A 23,351-nucleotide genomic window follows, 5' to 3' on the forward strand; every position below is an offset into this window, starting at 1 on the left:
TAAACACAGTAAAAGTGAGGCATTAAAGAATGTATTGACTGTCGACTCCATAAACGTCGGCGATATTTATTTCGTTGTCGCAATTTTTCAATAATTAAAAATAATGCAATTTTACGACAATGTACAATTGTTGCAATAATTTCATCCATCTCATCTATCTAATCCATATTTAAGCGTGCCGCTTCTATGAAACAAATTTCAGTTGCTTAGCCCGTACGAAAACTCGCACCGTGTGAAGCCACGGCCAGTAGCACTGCCGGTACCATCAAGGTCCGTGGATTGGCGTTGGAGGGGAAGGAAGGTCGTTGCATAGCCGCCATTTTCGAGACAGCGAGTCAGTGTTAGTGTATGTACGTAGATAGTAAGGTACTACAGCTATTAGTTGTGTGAGTAAGCGAGTGTGCAGTAAAAGTATGGCCGCCGCCATTTTCGTTCCACATCGTTGAAGTGGATGCAACGACCTTCCTTCCCCTCCAACGCCAATCCACGTACCATTGCCCGTACGGTAGCAAGTAAGAAAATCCAGTTAGAAATCCAGTAAGAAAAAACGTATCGTCTGCGGCAGGCTTTAGATTTCCTTTACTCCAAGAACTTTCACACGTGTATAACTTTCCCTGTGTATCTACAATAATATGATGTTTGGGTGAAGGCCGCGTTGCGACTGAAAGAAAAGAGGGGACTTAGGGTATAGGACGTTACTACGAACGGTTTTCAATTCTTAGAGGATTACTTCAGCCAACTCAACGATGAAAAAACTCTATCTAGAAACTTTTTTTTTCGAATTTTGGCCGCATAATGAGGCCTTCGGCCGCACTGTGGCGCCGTGGCCGCTCTCAGGTTCCTCTCTGCTCGAAGCCTTTCTCTGTCCTTATCTATCGCCGCGCACGCGCACAGAATCATTCTTCAGCGTCCGATCTCCGATCGAGCGTTGCTAGCCTCGTTCATTTCGTTGCTGAATTTTCCGGAAGACGCCATGGGACGCCACGCGTCCCCTTCGATCACGGAGAGGTAAGCGCGAGATTACGTTCGAAATCTATCGTCATCCGCGTCCACATTTCGTTTCAACGTCTTGCAATGGGCTTCTTGCGCACGATTTTCTCTGAATTCAATAATCTCGATAATATTTTTTAATTATATTTCGGCGCAGAGCTTGATAACGTTTCGTTTTCGGTCTCCGACATGATGTGAGTACGTACGTCTCGTTCGTATGATCATTTCTTGATTATTACGTTTCTCTGATCACGCTAGTCTGCACGGCAACGAATCTCGTCGCCACATGCTTCAGCACCGAGATTTTAGTTTCTGTTTTTCTTTTAGTGCTGGATTTGTAGTACCGTCCTCCCTTCGTGTCTTTCCTATCGAGAAGCAGCCGCTAAGTAGCTTGCGCTTATCGCCGCAATCTTTTCAGTGAGTATTTTATTTCCTCTAAATTTAATGAAAGGATTCTTTGCCAGCGTTTAGTGCCTTCACTCTGCTCTGAATTTTCGTTTGAGTTGCATCTTTAATCATTCCGATCACTTACCGATGGACGATCCCCATCGAGTTTGCATTACCAATTCAAAATTATTTATTTTTACATAAAGCCTCATTTGTTTATTAATTATAATAATTTAAACGCAGAAGGGGAGATATGTTCTCAAAATGGAGTACATACATAAATCGTCTAATTGTTGGATGCAAAAATTTATTTAAGGTTAGAATCCCTGACTAAAAGCATGTGGTAGATTTTCTCTTTGCGAATAGATTCGATATTTTTACTTGTGTACTTTAACATAACATAAAAGAACAAAATAATTTTGCGAGATTGATATAAGAACTATGAATAAATTATACTATAGGTAAATATGCAATATATGATGAATAACAACTGCCCCAGTCTGAGAACTATGAATGATTCAGTTGACTGATAAAATTATTCCTATCTAAATTTTTTATCAATAATATTACAAAGAGAATATATTTTAATATATATATGTATTTTATTTATGTAGAAAAAGATGGAAGAGCAGATTGTGACTTGTTACACATTTCAAATCAGGTATTCATGTAAGTTACATATGTTATCGTATTAAATTTAAATATGTTGTTTTCTAATATAAATATAATTTTTATTAATATTGTAATTAATACATTCATGATGATTACACAAATAAAACCGCATCCCAGTCAATCTGAGTGCATGTGACGAATATTGTTTCTGACAATTATCAGTGATTTCAATCTGTATCCAGGAGGGCAACTGCTCACTAAGCAATGAAGCAATTTAATGTGATTGGTTGGATTTAAAGATAAGAGCCAATCAAATTGACTGCTACTTAGCCGCTCAGATAGCGGTTACTCCTGGATGTATCCATTGAAAATGTATAAATTAAACTGGAAAGATGTAACGTGAATTGTACATATATTATATATTAGTATGTGTAATTTTAGATGTTCACCTGAAGAATGGATAAAAGCAAATCTTGACCATAATAAGAATTAAAGTAAGTTTAAAATTTAATTATAAAATTATTAATAAGAAAGATAATGTAAATGAAAATTTGTTTTATTATTTTAATCTGAATTTTTTAAAGACATGATGAATTTATAGTTATCCCTGTCTGACAAAAATATGGAGATAAAGACTTTCTGATATATTAATGTTTTAGTTATAGTACAATTAGAAAATAAATAATTCAAAATTAATGGAAATAATTTTTTTTTTTTTTTTTTCAGAATGTGAGAAATACATAAAAAGAATGTGATTTATAAATGGAATATGTATTCTCGAGATAAATTATCATTAATTATATACTCTTACTCATATTTTTCAACTTTCCAATTAACTTACAAGATTGAAGCATATAAAGTATGAGAATCAGAATTAAAGTTAAAACATGATTACATCAACACTTTTACACAGTCGCACATCATTTCTTATGCAGAGAATATAATGGAGGCTATTAATATTCATTGTACTAGGTTTCACAATAATGAACTACATCAAGCTGGCATCTCTTTAAAAGTAAGAATTGTTTCTTGTTTTTACAATATATTTTTCTCGATTGCGTGATGATCAACGACAAGCATATGTCTGAGCATTTTTGTGCTGCTAAATTTTTAATCTGATACCAAAATGTAAATAATTTGGACTTTTTTTTGTATAAGTACGGCATATACAGAATATTATTTGTTCAATTTCAGACTGATGTTTACAATATAGTAGCAATGGGATCATGTGATACTACTCGTATAGATGATACTATTTGAAGGTAAATATAGTGAAGAAAATACATGAATATGAATAATACCTAGGATATATTATCCATATAGAATATGATGTTGTAAATTATATACGCTATCCTGACTTATCTATGATTGGTTCTTGCCCTCGCTGATTTTGTTACTAATAAAAAGAATTCCCATTTTGTTTTATTTAATCTTAGGATTGTTATTACTTTTGTTACAGATGCAGATTTATATTAATTTATAATGCAATTGTGTGTGGAATTCATATACATATTTGAAGGTAAATATTTTGAACAAAATATGTATAAAAATATATATATTGACAAATTTATATAAATCATGCTTGGAATATAATTTTTTAACATACAGAACATGATGTTATAAATTATATACGCTATCCTGACTTTTCTATGATTGCTTTGCAGTCATGGATATGATTGTTACTTGCCCTCACTGATTTTGTTGCTAATAAAAAAAATTCTCTTTTTTTTAATTCTATCTTAGGTTTTGCTATTTTTGTTACAGCATTTTAACACATCAAATATGACTAATAGTATGGAAGTGAATGGAGATTGTGACTCGCTAAATCGTCCATCCTATTGTATGACCGAACCTTATTGTTCAACCTTTTTCTCCTTTAGATCCTTAAGCCTAATACAGTCTTAGGATCTGCACATCTTTTTAACCGCACTTCCTCAATCAATCTTTCTTTATAATATGAGGTATATATAGGATGACGATCGGTATTGAATTTGAAATCCATTGATGAGTTTTCATACAAAGCTACTCATCATCCTAAATACGATTTTTAACACTTAGAAGAAATATATTTGATATAAAGGTAATAAATCTTGTTAATATGTATTTTATAATATTTTTGGAGTTTTTTTTTAATAATATTTATTGTGTGAATTCAAAGGAGTTAATTTAGTACAAAAAATTAAAAATTTATCAGTAAATATTCTTGATATTTATTTTTTTAATGATGCTTTTTATTAATATACGCTATGATATGTAGTGAAATTATAGAAACTTACTGAAACATTGGATATATATCAAATTGTAATTTGTACGTTTTGTTTTATTTGAAGAGTTTTCTTCTACTTTTTAGGAGGAGAGAAGATAGAAGATAAAGCGTATGGAATAATAAACAAGATGAAATAAATAGCAAATATATTCCATAGAAATATGATTCTTTTATTGGAGAACCTTTACATCTAAGGTACAAAATGCGAAGTAATACGCGTTCCTTTTGGACTAGATACTCATTCCACGAGAAATAATGGCGTGAGATAGCACGATGGTGTTATTTGTATTAACGATCGCATCAAGTGATTTGTCAACTTTATACGCAAACGCTATCACATCTGATCTCACCAGTACGTACGAGAAATCATCGTATTTACTTCGTTAATCTTTGTTTTATGCAGCGTGACAATGGAACAACATAAATAATAATCAGGGTCCGGATTTTGGGGACTGTCCTCCAATAAAACGAAGGAGAAGCGCGAGGTCATAATATCTCGATTTCCCAATATCCAAACTCTATTGTGTATAATATTTAACAACATAATATACGCTTATCGAAATTGATCCTAAGTGAACGTGTAGTAAGATTCGATTACACAGAGAGCTGATGATAAACTGGCGCTCGATGCATAACACAAGGACGCGAGAGCAATACAATCGCGAATACATAATATATAACATAATTACACTATAATACATAACGGAGAGTGTGCCAGTCAGCCCGACTAGGCTGTTCCAGAATAATCAATACGTAGCGTGTAAAGATTCAAAAAAGTATTCTTATTCTTACTCTAAATCACCAACAAACAGCTCACGGTAATATTTCTATCTTGTATCTAAACTGTGCAATGCTATTACGACCAAGTCGTACATTATAAAAATCACACGCGCTCGCGGGCAAGTTGGTCGCGTCTATATACTTATAATTCGTCGTTGGCCGCTAATCAGGCCGGTGGAATGGAAACTCGTATATTCTCGTCCTTGACATACACCACCCAACCATTTCTTCGGGCCGGACGTCGCGATTGCCGTATGAGCAAAAGATAAGATCGCGTGTTCCGTAGTATGAACGAGCTAATTGATATCGTGCTCGTACCTTCTCCCTTTCGTGAATCACAATAAATATTGATGGAAATTTTCCGTCGAACGGCGCAGAAATAGGTGTTCTTAACACTGTTGATAATATTACAAGACACGATCTTAAACGTTAGGAGATTCGAGTAATCGTTCATCGATGGATAAAATCTCTTTTGCCATTGTATACATTTCTTATTAGATAAATATTCTTTGTTTTATATATGAGTATATTTCCACGTTCGTAATATAGTAATATATGTCATTGATTAATAAGATAAAAAATTAAATTTGGTCGTCTCTTGTTTTTAGCGATGAATTCGTATGAATCCAAGAAGGAGGGGGAGGGGGTGCACTTTGCGTTCCGTAATCGATATAAAAATTTTCTCTTATGTGGAGTACTTAAATATGTAAAAAGATAATATATAATGAGATCCGATAATCATTATAAATCTCTTTTTACAAGCTATCTATAATTACATTTAATATTAATGAATATAGTTTATACATTAGACACAAAATACCCTTCTTCCTCTCTCTTGAAAGATTCACAATATTTAGAAACGTTTGGAGTGCACCTGCAACGTTTTCGTCGATATGGTTAGACATAATTTGTGTCGCATGTCAAGCTCTCAGGAATTTACTTTAACACCCTGTGATTTAGATCATGGTAGTCATACGATACAAAAATTATGAATGTATCCATTTGTGACTTTTTTTTTTTTAAAGAAGTAGCCTCATTATTGGTTTCACAAATCTAAAAATTCAGTATCCCGCAAATTTCCCGTTTCGAATAAAACTACATTCCTGTTACGTGGCTATCTTCCTGAGTGACCGCTAGCACCTTTCGCTAAAAATTTATACGAATTACGGCACTTTCGCTGCCGCATTGTTATACCAATATACTATACATCATATCTACATTGAGCATGTCGTCTGCCAGCTGTCACAATTGGAGCCGGTAATTTGTGATAGGATCAAAGTCTTTTTGGTGAGTGGAATTTAAGGCCATCACGTATCCCCATAATCGCATGGCGGTCGCACATACCTTCTGTATTTCACGAACCTCCTCGAAATCCAAGTCGGCCCGCCAGTGAAACGGCGCGACCTTGGAATTGCGGAAGGTGCTCGACACTCCGCCCACATCGTTCTTCGTGTGCGTGTCCAAGAATCTCTTCACATTTATGTGAAAGTTCAAACCATAAAAATTGTAAAGCTCGTTCACATGTCTGTAAGGATCTACGGACAGATCCTCGTAACGCACCACCCTATCGCATACAAAGATTAAGTTTTTTAAAGTTTACAAATTATTTGCAGTTTTTTATGTTTGATATTTGCAAATTTTTGAAAATATTGAACATATAGTTTAGAAAATTAACAGTGTGATAAAAACGCCGTACCTAAAAGAACGTGGATATTTTTTTGACAGTTCTACCGCCGCACTGAAGTCGGATACCATGTCTGCGCAGACCAAAGCCGGATCAGAGCAGTCAGGCTTAGCGGGACACCATTCCCTGTGTTTTCTGGATTGCAGAATGCCTCTAGGATCGCGAATGAGTAGAACTAGTCTTACACCTAGACTGCAATACAAACAAACGCATGTTTTTACAATAATATTCAAATGATATCTAAAGAATATTTTCTCATGCTTTATCATGAGTTCTTACTCTTCCTCGGCCAAAAGGCTTTCTGCCACACGCAACCTCAGTCGTACAAGCTTCATTGATTGGAATGGGAAGAGTCGACAAAATTTGGAAACAAAACGCGGATCCCAGCAGATGCGTTTATGCGCTTGGCATTGTCGCCATAAATGCGTATTGTGATTGAATACCCAAGGATGAGTCTTCCCGTAATCCAGGTACCGATCTAAGTAATTATGATCATATGCATTAAACGATTTATGTCCTCAGGCGAATAGAAATTTAAAGATATGTGAAATTACCGAGTTCTTTGTATTCGCAATTCAACAGAGAAATTATCCTTGTCAAGGATTCTTCAGCGAGTGGCGACTCTCGGATTTGCACAATTCCATAGTCGAGTAACGGTTCGTAATGATAAAAATTGGCCGGATGCGCATTCACCACGTCACCGAGGAACGTGCTGCCGCTTCTCCAACTTGTTAGAATTATGCTTCTCATGGGTCTACCGCCCTTCTCCATCACCAGATCTTCAAGTTTGCTATCAAAACAGGTAAAAAGTTAAACGTTCTGATTGTCAACGGTACGAACTACATTCCGGCGTGGCTTACCTCACATTTATTCCATATCTTCCGTTTGGATACTCATAATTTTCCATTTCCTTTTTAATCGCCTTCCTCTCTTGATCGACCACCTCCTGAATTTCGGTGATCGTGGCATTGTCCGTGGATCCCGTAATATATGCCTAAAAAACAAGTTGAGACCGATTACTAAACGGGAAATTATCACTTACTATCTGTTAGCAAAATTACATATAAATGCAGTGTTAGAAGATACTTTATTTTTGGAACGTATGCAGTATACATGTCCTAAATAAGTAAACAGAAAAAGTTCACATTTTTTTTTAATTTAATTACATAAAAGCAAATTTCTACAGCAGGCAGTTTAATTACTCTACTAACGAAGATAAACTTGAAAACTTTATATAAGCGTTATTTTATTTTAAAACAATATTTTTATATTTTCATCTTTTTATACGTACATTTTATGTATACAAAAAAATAAAATGTACGTAATAAAGATGAATATTGTTCATAAATAAGCCATGGATATTTTTAATTCATAATCCACGAACAGAGGAAATGCGTCAGTGAAAAGCTAAAATAAGTAGAAACATATATACAATGAGTAGGCGCTTTGCGAAGTAATAATTATTCATCAAAGCTTAGTATAAAGCATCATACAGCAAAGGAAAATAAAGTCTCGAGTTAAAACGCAAATTATCTTCTGTTATTAAAAATCTGAATTTATCATTTTCTTTTTCTATTATTCAACAACTAGTTAATATTACAAATATATATATATATATATATATATATTTTTTTTTTTTTTTTTTTTTAAGTGATGAAAATGCACATATTATACATTAGAGTTATCAATATAGAAAATGAATAGAAAATGAAGGAAAAAAGAAGTTGTCTTTGAGGACAGGAGCTAGTTTGCGATTAGTTACACCTTTTGATGCATAAGATAAAGTTTAAAATAACACGAATTATTTTCTATTATTAAAAATATGAATTTTTTAATTTAATTTAATTTTATTATTTTCTATTTTTTAATAACTATTTAGTAATTACTAATATTACAAACATCTATTTTTAAAAGTGATAAAAATGCACATTTTATTGCACATTACAGTTATCACACAAAATAAATGGAAAATAGAGGGAAAAAAATTCGTCTTTAGGGATAAAAGCTAATTTACGGTTAGTTATGCCTTTTGTTATATAAGATAAAGTTTTAAAACGCAAATTATCTTTTTTTTTTAAATAAGAATTTTTTAAGTTTTTATTTTTTTTTTTCTGTTGTTTAACAATTAGTGATGTTACAAACATATCTATTTTAAGAAGTGATGAAAATACATATTTTATTACACATTAGAGTTAATAGAAAATGAATGGAAATTAGAGGAAAAAAAGAAGTCTTTAAAGTTGTCTTTAAAGACAGGAGCTAGTTACACCTTTCGCTATACTGGCTGTCAACATTACGATAAGATAAGGCATTCAAATGATAAGTGGCGTTCAGTAAACAATCATTAATAAAAAGTGGTAGCGTTTGCACATTCAAATTCGATACGTGCGTACCTGGCTTACCGTTACCGGCTCTTGGATTTTGGTGGTCCGCGGCCTTATCTCAACATCCTATATCGAAGAAGAAAAAAAGCATCGACGTTTTAGCGTTTTGATTGTGCACCTCGCATCGTCAGCACGAATATATTCGTTGAATGTAAACAGTCGTGACATGGAACAATGGTCTTTCTCCCTCTTTCTCAGTCTTGGTAGCGTGTTAACGTATCCGAAGGATGCAAAAGTGCAAGAGATATCCGTGAATATACCGTGAGACTATGGTAATTGTCAAGAGTGAAGGAGTGTATGATTAAAAGTGCCAGTCTACGCACAAATGTGCTGATTTCGACAATTATATTACAGGTGTCTCTTTTCATCAAATACCCTCTGGTAAAAATTTTTCTCAGAATTTTTAAACGAATTTTTGAACTCTTCAAAAATACTGAGAAAGTCTACGTCTTAGAACTTTTCATACATGTAAATTCTGAAATATTTTCAGACTTTTAAACTTTCTCGTTGTATAAATTCTAAAAGATACTTTAAAGTTTATACATTTTATGAGATTTCATTAGAAATTGTAGAATAAGAAATCTTGGGATATTTTAAAATTTATGTATGAAAAATTTTAGAAAAGATGTAAACGTTTCTGAAATATTCTAAGCCTTATAAAAAATCTGAGAAATGTTCTAAAAAGTTATAAAATTATACAGAAATTTTGAAATTACATAAAAATTGAAAAATATGAAAAATTTTCACCAGAACCATACGAACTATCGAACGTTGCTACGTAATTGATCATCATTGTAAGGAAGATGAATTGCAACAAGCCGTGAACTTACGATTGTTGATTTCATTTCCGACATCTCTGATAGAATATGTTGCATTTATAAAATGTGTCATTGTTTAGAGCGATGCTTCGATAGGGGAAACGTGTGAAAGGAAGAGAGGAAGGAAACAGGAGAGAAATCGCGTGTCGGTTCCCCGCATGCGTTGCCTCGCGTTAACGTAAGAGAGATGGATAAAGAAAAAAAAGAGTTACGTGCGAAAGTTAGACTTTTACCGTCAGAAAGAGAGCGTGTTTGACTTGAGTCAATTTAATGCAATACCCATCTCTGAATTTTTACTGACCGATATCATCGGCTGCAGTCGATGCTCGAGATAGCTGCTGTAACGCTGGTTGAATGCTAGGAAGAAGATGCAGATGGACGCCAAAGCTACCAGACCGTAAAAGCTCAGCCGCTTCGACATCCTTATCTTTAGAAAGTGCAGGAACTTAAAAAGACAAAAGATCATTTATGCAGATTGACAGTGATGCACCGTGGCGAGATAAAAACGCGATCGCGATTGTAAAAACCTACAAAAAATACTAGAATTGGAACACTTGTTAATTTTTAGTAATTAAGTATATATTTCTAAGAAAAAATTAATATATGTAAAAAAACTAATAATTTCTTCAAATTTCTATTGTACTTATAAACATTTTTTTCGCCAGTAAGCGAACTGGAAAATAAAGAGAAAATAGAGATAGCTACTTAGAAATGTATAGAATGTTGTAATTGGGTTTTACCGAAAATTGATAGAAATAATGCACTACGAAAATACAAAAATTTAAAAGTGTTCCAATTCTAGCTTTTTCATGGAAATTTTTGTAGCATTTCTTATATTTATGTAGAATTTTTTTCGTCAGAGGTCTGCTGCAAAATTAGTGTACTCTACATGTAAATGAACTGTTTGCATATACAATGCTGTTTCGAAGATATTTGCTGCAAAAACGAGCTATCTCAAAGCAGATTTTTCTCGTAACTGCAATAAACAGTCTGTAAATAGTATTCGCAATTTGTCAGCAGAATGACAAAATTCTTGCAGCAAATATGTGCAAGTCTCTTGCAAGAATCTGTCTGCAGAATCTTTCAGAAGACTTGAGCAAAATGAAGAAACGCATTAGAACGTCCTGCTGATAGTATCTATCAAGATCTATTGCAAGATTTATAGCAGTCTTGCGGCAGATTACTCCTAAGGTATTATTTAAGTAATAATTGCTTAAGAGGGTACTCTAGTTTGAAAGGTTGAATAAAAGATATTTTCAAAATTTAAAGGGATATTCTTGCTTTCGGTACTATTTTTGTACCCTTTTTTTGAGATATTCTTTTGAAAAAAATTAAATATAAAAAATATAAATTATTGAAACTTAGTTCATTTATTGCTATAGTTTAAAAGTTATTTAATTGTTTTTGCAAATTTGATAAGAAAGTAGCATTACGACTTAAACCAAATCTTTTATGTATACTAGTAAAATTCTAATAAATATTTATTTGGTTCCGCTTAAAAGTTATCGTTTAACAGTTATTTATCTAAAACTGAAGCAAAATAAGGGAAACAAATGAAAAATTTGATTTATAATGAATATTATTGCTGGAAAAACCATTTATAGATCAAATTTTTTTTTTTTTTTTTTCTTTACAGCTGGTTTTAGACCAAAATGCAAACATTTGCGACCAAAATTTTTTATCGTTGATTAGGAAAAAAGAGAATAAACCTAAAAAGCTTTTAAATTTCGATATTGTATAGCCAAAATATTCTTAAAATTTTACAAACAATTTATATATTAATAAAAACTTTTATTAAGTCCTTTATTCTGCTCTTTACCTCTCTCTCTGTTTAAACTATTATATCGAATCATAATCGATTTTTTTGAAACTCGAAAGCGAGAATGCTCCTTTGAATAAAGAAAATAACAGAATTAAAAAAAAATTTTTTGCCCGATATTTAACGAATTTTGCTGTAGTCAGTGCAATAACGTGACTCGACAAGGCGAGATGCAGGAAAATTATGAATATTCAACGCTTTATTTTTGCAAAAGCGCGAAAAACCGTCCGTGGTAATTAAACGTTACGTGAATAATTATACCGCGATTAAAGGAAAGAAAAAAAAAACAAACTCCGCCGTGCGCGGCTCTCTGCGTTCATTAAAATTTCTTCGCTTAATCGCCTAATAAGAATTGGAGCGGTGGTCCCGATTAAATCAAATCACGAATAGATGAAGCAAGGGATCTTTTCTTTTCTCTCTCACTCTCTCTCATTCGACGTATTCGACAATAAACGGGGACACGATAAGACATGAGCGCGACGAAACGATCGATCGTGAAATTAATTGCGGGCGGCAGGAGCGGACTTCACGCGATTCGTCTCACCTTTCGCGAAATGAAATCCGCCGCTAAACGATGAGGCCTCGCCATCGCTCGTCGTCGAGGAATAAAGCTCTTTCTTCATTAAGACCGGACATCGACGATCGTCGAGCGTCGCCGCAACGCGGCATACTAGAGTGGCGAAGTCGTAAAGAGGAATAAAAGAAAAAAAAAAGCGTTATGCCATGCGGAAATCGCCTCGCGACGAGTTGCACCTCGCGAAACCTCGTCGGCGCGACAAGGACGGCTCTATGCACTTTGTATCGTCGAATTTTAGACACGTCGCTCGGCGTTTTTTAGCTGGTTTTTTTCCCTTTTTTTTTTTATATTTCGCGCGTCCACGAACGGGACACGTCGTTTCCGTGAGATTCGCGCGCGGTTCGCCGGTTTGCACTCTTCTCCCCCTCCCGCCGATTGACGGCCGTTCGTCGGAGTAGCGAGTAGCCGAGGGTGGAACGGGACCGGCTTTTAATCGCTCGCGGGATCACACACGTGCACGAGCAGCGCGTTCTACTTGCTCCGGAAGGAAAGAGGACAATGACGACGATGATGTCGTTTCAAGAACGGACGCGACCACCACGCATTCGTCGGCCGCACTATCTCGCGACCAAGTACAGCGGACGCGCGAAACCCGCTTCTCCGCTTCGATACCGCGGTACGATTACGCGTTACGACAAGCATTGGCCGCGAAATTCGCGAGAGTCGCTGGTGCGGAGACAGAGGAGGAGCGGGAGAAGGAGAAAAAGGAGGTGGCGGCCACGCTCTTTATCGCGTCCGTCGAACGCAACACGGAATTCTCTTTCTCTCTCTCTCTCTCTCTCACCTCGGAGTCGTGCTCATGTACTCGCTGGCACGCATTCGGCCAGCTCAACCACGGCGCTGGAGCAACAACAACGGGAGTCGCGGCGACGTGCCGCGAACCACCTCGAGGAGGAGTACGCGGCAGGTAACGCGCTGCCGGTGGGGAACGACGACGACGACGTCGTTCATCGCGTCGGCCAGCGACGCTCGTGGCCTACTGACGACGGGTCGGTCGGCCGAGACGCGCCGCGCCGCGCCGCGCCGCGCCGAGGACGAGAGCGGACGGCGACGACGTCGGTGGAGCCGTTTGCGGCTCGTGCCAGGCGGCGCACCGTGTAGGTCAATGTAGATACGCGCGGCGCACTGTGTCACGAGGTTCTCAGGTTCTCACCCAGGTTCGGCTGCACTCTGTGCTCCCTCCCTGTATTCGCTCTCTCTTGCGCAGCTCGATGCGACACTCGTCCCGTCCGCATTACAACGCGAGAGATCTAGAGCTAGGAGCAATGTAGTATTACGAATTCCGCGCAAAGATCGTGGATCAATATGTTCGATTCGCTCTCATTTCGGTCGCATTTTTTATTTCCCTCCTTTTGCCTTTTGAAATTTAATTGAATATGTAGGGTTATGCCGCGTTCGAAGTGCAGCAAGTGCACTGGATGCACAACTGATAAGGTCCATTTCTACCGATTTAGATTAACTTTAATCTCGGTTTAATTTATTCATTTTTTTTCTAGTTTTAGTCATTTGAAAAAAATATTCTAAATAATTAGAAAACAAAATAAGTTGAATCGAAATTAAAATTATCTACGTTGATAGAAAAGCGGACATTAGATAGATTCATCTGTTTTATTCGAAAGCAATTTTTCTATAATGCAAAAAAAATGCTAATAACATAGCCGATGCTCAGAAATTAGATGTTTTCGAATCCGATTAATATTTCTTAAGGATTTATGGAGCATTCGTAGATATATATGGTAAGATCAATGATGCTTCTTTTCAAGCGTTGATAAACGCTACCATCGATAAACATTTCTGCGCCATTGCAGTTATCAGGGGCGAATCTAGGATCTTTTCGCGGGGGAAGGTATTAATCGTTATCACATAAGCTATTTTTTTTTTATATACTTTAGAGCTTAGAATACATCTTTTTATTCCTAATTTGGAATGAGAAAAATATTAAGTTTTGTAAAAAAAATTATAACTTTTTCCTGAAGTATACAAAACACAGTTAAAAATGAAATATGTATTTCTTTAATATTGTTGGTATTATTACATACAAAATATTCATATAATTATTTCTCCAAGAAAAAAATTCAGAAGAAAACGTAGAAACAAGTCTCCTATATAAAAAGCATTGCTAAATATTATGAAAAATGTGATATTAAATTAAAATTCATTAATACAAGAAGGAATAAAAAGCAAAGAAAATCATTCAGTAGAATTTAAATTTACAAAATTAAAAGAAATTAAACAATACTTTTTTCAAAGTGATTTCTTACGATCAGGATTTACAATAACGTTTCTGTAAATTCGATAGAAGGATTATGCCATTTAAACGATCTTCTATCATTGTGTTATGTAAATATTTTTCAAAATTTTGGGGAAATTATCTCGAGTTAGAACAAGAAGTTATCATGCAATTAAATTATGTTAAAACGACTCCAAATTGATTAATCATCATTTATTAAAGATAATAAAAATTATCAATTTTTTTTTTTTAATTTTTAATGTTAATTTATCACAATACCAGTATCAAATAATTCACAATCTTATAACTTAATTATTTTTTCTCTGTCCTGTGTTATCCAATCTACAATAATTTACATTGCTTGTACCGTCTACATGAGAAAGATTCGTGTAAACATAACATAAATCATATGCAAATAATCCATGTAGATGTAATCTTGAAATGTACAGCGCAACCCTGATCAGTTTGTCACAATTGCGAAACGTGCGCTTTGCGGTTACCGACAGGATTACCGCGTCGTCGTAGTACAACCGGCCGCCGCCGTGTGGCGCCACCGTCGGCGCTGCGCGGTCTCGTCTCGTCCCGTATTCCCGCCGTCTGCCCGCGCAGCCCCGCGCTTCGCGCCGCACTTCAGTCGGATGCTGACACTCGAACGGCGCGTTCGTTATCGCGGAGAAGTTGCTCTTGCAGCGTGCGCGCGCGCGTAACCCTTTTTACCCGACGCTCTGCCTCTCTATTTCTCTCTCACTTTTTCTCTCTCCCCGACGGACATGACGCGCGAAGCGTAGTCAGCTTTCGTCCGGCCTCGAGGGGCATCGAATTATCAGCCTCTTCTCCGTCGTTCGTTGCTTTCTCGACGACACGCACCCATATATATACATACGCAACGTACGTACTTCTTGCGCGTCTTTCTCCCTCCCTCCCACCCGCCCCTCATCCCTTGCCACCCGCCGGGGCGAGCCGAAAACTCGTTATGCTCCGGGTAACCCGTCTCGAACCGGTAACACCTCGCGATTAGCGTGAGGGGGGGAGAGAGAGAGAGAGAAAGAGTGCACGATCTCCGTCGTCGGCCGGATTGACAAGAGAGAGAAAGATCCCGTCACCGGAGAAACAAAAAAAACGCGTCCCGGCGAGATGCATCGCGCCGCGCCGCGCCGCGTTGCTCCCCGCGTTGACGCCGCGTGACCAGCGCAGCACGAGCGGAGTTCCGCACGACGACGACGACGACAACGACGACGACGACGGGACCGGTGAAGGATTTCGGGAGGTCGGCACCGCGCGATCCCCGGTTCAATCCGCCACGACCAACGTCGACGTCCCTCGACGAACGGGCGGCCCTGGAGGTGGACGAGGACGAGGAGGGAGGAGGAGGAGGAGGAGGCGAGGAGGAAGAAGAGAAAGAAGAGAAAGAAGAAGAGGAGGCTGCACTTCGGCCGCCCGCACCGGGAGGATGCGAGACTGAGTTCTGCCGTTGGTGAGTACCTCCACGTCTCTCTCTCTCTCTCTCTCTCTCTTTGCTTCTCGCGTTCTCTCCTCCGCGTCCGTCGCAACCCGACGAGGTCTAGGGTGAAGATGGGGGGAAGGAGGGGCAACGTACGCGCCCGCGAAAGTGGTCCAAGGGCCGCCGGATTCCAACGACGTCGCCCGGATTTCGGTTGCTTTTCCCGTTCACGGCACTGCCCACGGAACGGCGACTTGCTTGAATTTCGCCGACGAACAGCCGCGCGCAATTCGCTCGAACGGAATTTGTGCACCGCGACCAGATCGAATCCGTCGGCTCGGGGGGTTTTTATCATTAAGAGGTATTTTTTTAGGGCCAATAAGTTTTGGAGAATTTTTAGGAGAGAAAAATATAGAAAGATCTATATTTTTTTAAGATCTTTGTACTGATTCATAATACATTCATTTCGTGTACTACGTTTATTATAAGTTTTGTAACCTGATAACACTGCGACGTTTAACGAGATTCTTGCGTCTGCATGCGGCGCTCGTTAATCTTTTTCGCGGGGGCAACGGACGGTTCCGACAACGTCCTGCGCGACGCAAAACAATGTTACTGATCGACTGAACTTTAGCCTGTTTTGTGATTCAGGTTGTTTTCGTGATCGTCGGCACGTATAATTAGGCTTTGCGGCTGCTTGGTGACCGATGCGATTCACTCTTCCTTATTTTATCGTAAGCAGAATATTTTGCAAGCCCGACGACGCGATGAATCATGTAATGATCCCACGTATCCCGCCTGCGGGATAATCGTGCCGCGGCTCTAAGGAGTAATAAAAGCAGTTAATAACAACTGAATTACGAGCTAATTGATCCATCAAGCGTAGGCGCAATTAATGAAAATTGAATAGATGAGCAAATTAATGCATTAGCGTGCGACATATCTGAGGACGACAATCGTTTCTCTTAAATCAAAATTAAAGGAAAGGTTTTAGGTTTTAGGTTTTCTGAGTTCATTACACCGAAAAAAATTTATGTTGAAGTAAATATATATTTATTTTATTGTTTGTTTGATTAAAAAAAGTATATCCAAAGTTTGAAAATTATATTAATTAATATTTATTTAATTTTATTTATTTATCAAGAAAATAATGTTAAAATAAATATACAATTTGTATAGGACTCACTGTATAAGTAACAAAAACGGGAAATGTGAGCCAGTGCAGAAATTATTGTGTAAACATTGCAATCAGTAAACAAACTGTAATATGCCATTCCGATCCACTTATATATAAATGATCCATTTATTAAGCGGTGTGACCTAAGTTTGTTTTTTACGAATCTGAATGACATATTAAAGTTTGTTTATTAATTATAATGTTTGCCTAATAATTTCCGCACTGATTCACATTTCCCGTTTTTGTTGCTCAATATTATTATTAAAGTAAATGTTGTCTAATGAACATCGAACATAGAGCTGTTGAAATACTGTCAAAATTCTGTACGACATAGATTTTTTTTTATAACTGATGAACAGATAAAAAAAATATATTTAAATTGATGAAATTGTTTTTTTAACTTAATTTTTTTTTTTTAATGGAAGTGAAAATATCTTTGAAGAAAATAAAAATTTCTTTGATTTCAAGAGATAACATTATTAGCCTTTTTTTAAAGTAAATGTATTTTTTGTTCAATTTAAATAAAATTTTAATTTAAAAAAGTGCTAAAAGAAATGTAAGAAATAATAGAATTGTTCTGGTTTCAAAAATATATTTCTTTTATTTGAAAAAAGTTTGTGTTGCACAACCAAATTATTTCTGAAATTAATTAATAAAAAGAACAACCAAAATATTTCTTCAAATCAAAGAACTTTTCTTCACCATATAGCAATGCACAAATTGCTTTGATTCAAACAAATTTTTTTTACTCGAAGAAACTTTTCTCTGGATGCTCTATTATCTTCCTATTATTTATATTCATTTTACTCTTATTATAATTAACTTCATCCTAATTATTATATTAGGATGAATATGACAAAGTTAAGTCGAAGCGTTCCTCTATATTGTTTGAACATTTCTAATTAAATCTACTCTTTTCATCTTTTAACAGCTCCTCTTTGGCTTATCTTCTTTATGATTATATTGTTTAGATAAATAAAAGAGCGTATTAAACTTTTTAAAATAAATATATTTATTTTAACATAAAAACTTTTTTCAGTGTATTTAATATTTAATTAAGAAATGAGTATAATTCTAGTGACATTTGTTCTCTGTAGTTAGAATTTCATTTTATATGAACGCCAAAGTACATCGAGGAATTCCCCGGAGATTGGCTATGTATTTATACACATAGTACATTATCATTTACATTATTTATTAGGTACGAGTGACGTCCTCGTTTCCATGCGCTACGCGAAACTTATCTAGCACGGAGAAACCATTTATCAGATGATACAATCGTAATTCAACCCTGCAGACGAATGACGGACGACGCGCCAGGCGATCCGCGCGATCCGCGTTTATCCAATTTGCCGCGTCGATGAAGTAATAACTAAGTCCAATTGAATTAATATTAATTACGTAATCGCAAAATGGATCGTGCTTGCGGATACTTTCGCGCGTCGTTCGCGAAATACTCGAGCATCAACGCCTCTGTCAAAGTCGCCTTTTCGCGCGCGGAACAACGAAACCCACGCATCTTTCTCATACGGGAAAATTATCGGATTTTCTTCTTTTTCTTGTTTGTTTGTTTTGAAGCAGCTCGATGTAAACGCGCAAACAACGAACGCTGAACGCGTTTGATTACAGCGAGAGCTCTTTGCAGCGACTGCTTGCTGCTCGCGTTGTCGCTTTTACCGTATCGAGGACCTCGTTTACAGCCGGGACAGCCGCCGGAGAGTATTTCAATGAAACTTCGTTACGCCGCGAAATTTCATTGCACGGTTCCGCGCCGCGGCGGAATTTCGCGCTGTGTTTTCATCCGCTTCCGCTTTCCGCCTCCGTCGTTGTCGCGCCAACTTGCACGCGAGATAGCTACGCGATCGCTTCGCCGTTCGGTGCAATTGCAATTTAGCAGACGCGTTTGTTCGGTTGCGGAATGAAACGCAATGCAGTTATCGGGGCCTTTAATGTCCCCATTATACAATTCTCTCGTTTAAATAAATGCACGGTGCATACATAATCGTAGAGTAATTGGAGCCTCTGGTCATCGAGACTCAACGATTTATTAATATTATTTATTAGCGTATCAAATCTGTTTTAGCGGACCGTTAATTAACATATTGTTCTAACGTTATTAAGAGAATCGAAAATGAGAACAACTGAGAGAACGTGAATTAACCCTTTGTTGCACAAATCTTTTTATTGAATTGTATTTTGCAGAATTTTAGTGTATAGAGATTTTTAAGGTCGCTGATTACAAATCTAAAATCAAAATCAATTCAACAAATCTTGCTATGTCATTTTGCCGTTATGGATCTGCCATTAAAAATTCGCCACACGGGAAAGAGCAATTTTGCTGAAATACAGATCTGAAAATAATTATGCTGAACCATTAAAAAATTGATATTGGACATTCAAGCTAATTGCTAGAATGCCAAAACTTTTTGCAGCAGTATCATTACGCTTGAATGTCTTGCATAATAATTTTGATAGTCCAACGTAAAATTATTTAAAACCGGTATTCATAGTCGATTCTTATTTCAAGATCGTCTTAAGTAACTTCTTAAGATGCTAATATAGCTCTCTGATTGATTGAACATTTTAAGATGAATACCGGCCCAAGTTTTTTAAATTGTTCATTCTACGCAATTATGAATGCAGATTTGAAATCAGCGATCTCAAATTAATAGAGAAAAATTTTGAAGGTACGTTTTCACTTTCATCTCAGTACAAATTTTTGTATAAAAAGAGATGTTAATTTTGATTGATCTTTTTCTAACTTATACTTAGTTAATGCAAAATAATTACAAATTTACACACGAGTCTTGGGAACATAACGATACCAAATATGTAAAAACATAAAGAAAACCGTGATGACGAGAAAGGTGTCTTTCGCAGAGGGTACTGTGCAGCAAAAGGTTAATGCAAATTCGCGATACGCAGTTGGTTATGTTAAAAGGTGAAATTCGAGGTGGAAGCACTACACGCGCGAATCTCGTTAGAGATATTATTCATTTTCTTATTATCACACTCGATCTGTCTCGACAGCGGATTTTCGTCAAGCGTGGCTGCGCGACAAATTGATCGAGGAGGAATTTGCGATGAAGGATGAAAGAGACGGGCGATAATTTCGGGCGACGGACGGTCTCGAGATATTTTCCGTGTCCCAGATTCCGTTTTCATTTTTCTTTTCTTTTTTTTTTCGCCCCCGCGAGAGCACTTTATCGGATTTCAGATTTCAATTTGTCTTCAGCGAAAGTTTCAGTGGATCTCTTCGCAATTTTCCGCACGACAAGCGACTTATTCAGATATCACTCGCGCTTTTTCTTCCGCGTAAAAAAATTGCCGCAATTTGCCAATTATGAATGCAGATTTGAAATCAGCGACCTCGAAAACATTAATATAGAGACTTTGAAGATATTTATTATCATTCCACCATGAATTTTTTTTTTTATATAAAAATGAATTTTGACTTATTTTTTTTTATAGTTAATACAAAATAATCACATTTTTGTTACTTATGTATATGCATAAACCTTAGGAAGATAACGATACCAAATATGTAATGTATACGAAGAAGTATGGGGGATATTTCCACGACACCCTGTACAGGTAGAGCGCATTGATTATGATTGTCCTGTATCCGTGAGACAGTTCGATTCTATTGTTCGATTGTCCGCAACACGCTGCGGAAAGTTTGGCAGACGCGTAATTCCGTTTAGCTGTCGCCTCGATGCGAATTGTTCGTTCGCACGAGCGATATCGCGCTTCACCATAGATTAGTTTCCGCTGATGACAGAGAAATGATTCAAATTATTTATAGCAAATTATTTATAGCAAACTGGATGTACAAGCAGACTTTCTGTTTCGAGGTCGCGAATAGAACATGAGAGTCATCATTTAATTTTTACATGATCAGAAATTTTTATAAGAAAGTGATAACACTTGCGTTGTTAATCTGCTTTAAAAATTGCTTATCCCGGGTCGAATTAGATTCGAAATCAACAGTTCCATAACTTTCTTTGGTAGAATCAAAACTATAAATCATCTTTAAATTCGCAGTTTATAACATCGGAATAACAACTGGATCGATAAAATTATTTTTGATTTACTTAAGAGTCAGAAAAAAACTGTAAATCAAAAATAATTTTATATATTATAATATATATTAAGATATATATAATTTATTCTACTTTTTTGTTAAACCGTAAGCGTAACTGAACCGAAATATTCTTTCTCTCTCAGCCCGGGTGCCTTATATTGTTAGCGTTGTTATGTCTCGAAAATCGAGATCGTAACTCTCGGTATGAATTACCTTCGTATAGTATAAGACGTCATTTTGTCGTAACGCCGTGAAATTTAATATCTCTAATTTGACGGGAAATAGGCAATGCAATCTTGCCAGAATAGCTTTAGAACTTGGTGAAATTACTTGAAAACGGTGCAGCATCGACGACAAAGTTCAGCCGACGAGATGACAACAACAACAACAACAACGAAGCTCAATCTGTAAGAGGGAAATTATTAAAACGCGCTACGACGTGCGCCTCTTTTGCGAGGGACACTCTGTATATACCGGTCGAATGTATTTCTGCATTATTCTGGGTCGTGTTGTCAATCGCGTGCACCTAAACGTCCGCACGCTCGGTCACCACGCAGTGTCGAGGGGTGCCACCGCCGTCGCTCTCCGGTGGATTTAGTGCACGATAAAACGTGAAAGGAAACGTTGGTTAGGATGGAAAGTCCACTGGTTGCCCGCGTGTCGCGAGCACCCACAAGCCGGGCGATCTCTTTTCTCCGGGCCGCGTTGACCTTTGCAGGATATGTGGGCGCTAATATCGGTGACATCCGGGAACGATTGCGCAATGTTATATCCACCATAAACGACATTCGTTGTTTTCGCCTTATACCCCGGCCTTTTGTATCATCAACATTTTATAGGATACTTTGAATTTATCACAAGATATTTGAGAGAAAACTGAGGGGGGAGGAAGTTCCTCGTTGATGAATATTACAATGAGAAGAAAAAGTCGCAATGTTCAAATATTACTCGTGACATTTTTTTCGATATTTATTATTTATAAATAAATTTAATTGCGATAGCAAAATATATATGTCGGTGAAATGTATCTTATTTTTCTTTTTAATTGATTTATTTTCTAGAAATAAAATTTTATTTTGCTGTATTGAAGAAGCATTTATTTCAATGAATTTTATATCCCACAAATAAATTTTAAAGTATCTTTTTCTCGTAATATAAGGAAGTGTGAATCAGACACCAAATTCGAATAATATTATTCAAATCGACAAAGTTTTATCTGAATTAATTTGAATCGAATCGTAGGTGCATAACTTTTAATTGACGTTACTATTATTAGATTGAATATTAATATATAAATAATAGAAGATTTCTATAAGAAAAATAATATTAAAAATAATATTACGATTACGTGCACTGAAAAAAAGATGCTTCAAAATTCATTTGTGGGACATAAATATTTTATTAAAATAAATATTTAAATACGGCGAAATAAAATTTATTCTTAGCAAATAAATAACTAATTAATAAAAAAAATGAGATACACTTTATTAGAAATTTATATTTTTATCATTGCACATTTTTTTTATAATTAAATATTTTAAACTAAAATAGCTAAGAAAATGTCGCATTTGCATGCTAATATTTTGACTTTTTTCTCACAATCAGTGTGATATAAAATTATTTTATTTTAAATATAATTTTATAAGATTGTCAATATGTGATTCGTTTTCTGATCTCTTGGATTTGAAATTTTTGAATAATTCATAGAAATTCAAATCTGAGTCAAATAGTTCGCACATCTCCAATTAACATAGATCTTTTTATTAGGGCAAGTGCACTTATATATGTAAAGCGTATAACGAAGAAGCCTGGATTTTCTAACTAATGAATGTGAAGTCGACTTCTCCTTAGCGTATGCTCCCATAGGGCGATCCTAATTAGGGAGCTATTTCATATTTTACGTAGAAGGAACCTTTGTGAATCAAGATATGATTAAAGATGTAAACGGATAGAGGAAACTCTAGTCTCTCCCTCGTTAATTGTAAATTGACTCGATCCCAAACTTTAACTTCATCCAAAACTTCACTCAAGACTTGCGCGTGGAAGAAGTTTAATGTTGAAAATAGAAAACTCGCTACTAATGGCGAATTCCCGCGCGATCT

General features: G+C 36.2%; 2 protein-coding genes and 1 long non-coding RNA gene across 7 annotated transcripts in view; 2 read left to right on the top strand and 1 right to left on the bottom strand.

Annotated features, from left to right (window-relative positions):
- Window positions 1-860: 860 nt before the first annotated feature.
- LOC105198381 lies at window positions 861-8,248 on the top strand. Its single transcript, XR_005576418.1, has 11 exons — window positions 861-1,008; window positions 1,318-1,407; window positions 1,992-2,046; window positions 2,431-2,483; window positions 2,716-3,004; window positions 3,184-3,251; window positions 3,449-3,508; window positions 3,754-4,069; window positions 4,340-4,607; window positions 6,761-7,189; window positions 7,302-8,248. It is a non-coding gene; the product is annotated as an uncharacterized LOC105198381 (long non-coding RNA).
- On the bottom strand, window positions 4,405-13,460 carry LOC105198382 (carbohydrate sulfotransferase 5). 5 transcript variants are annotated; one of them, XM_026139046.2, is made up of 9 exons: window positions 13,102-13,460; window positions 12,285-12,410; window positions 10,223-10,366; window positions 9,113-9,169; window positions 7,580-7,713; window positions 7,274-7,509; window positions 6,999-7,197; window positions 6,732-6,911; window positions 4,405-6,599 (listed from the first exon to the last, which is right to left on the bottom strand). In XM_026139046.2, exons 2-9 carry the CDS (start codon window positions 12,327-12,329, stop codon window positions 6,278-6,280), a joined length of 1,317 nt encoding a protein of 438 aa, XP_025994831.1. In that variant the 5' UTR covers window positions 12,330-12,410; window positions 13,102-13,460; the 3' UTR covers window positions 4,405-6,277. The 5 variants fall into 5 exon arrangements, with proteins under 5 accessions (XP_025994831.1, XP_025994835.1, XP_039313742.1 ...); XM_026139050.2 differs by lacking the exon at window positions 12,285-12,410 and having other exon boundaries at window positions 13,102-13,455; XM_039457808.1 differs by lacking the exon at window positions 13,102-13,460 and having other exon boundaries at window positions 12,285-13,080.
- A 1,371-nt stretch (window positions 13,461-14,831) lies between these two features.
- LOC105198384 (beta-1,4-glucuronyltransferase 1) overlaps window positions 14,832-23,351 on the top strand; it is a 54,058-nt gene continuing 45,538 nt past the window's right edge. The window contains exon 1 of the mRNA XM_026139044.2: window positions 14,832-16,021. The gene's annotated coding sequence lies outside the window, so the exon portion shown is untranslated. The remainder of the gene's footprint in view (window positions 16,022-23,351) is intronic.

This window comes from Solenopsis invicta, chromosome 15, assembly GCF_016802725.1.
Source record: "Solenopsis invicta isolate M01_SB chromosome 15, UNIL_Sinv_3.0, whole genome shotgun sequence".
NCBI lineage: Eukaryota > Metazoa > Arthropoda > Insecta > Hymenoptera > Formicidae > Solenopsis > Solenopsis invicta.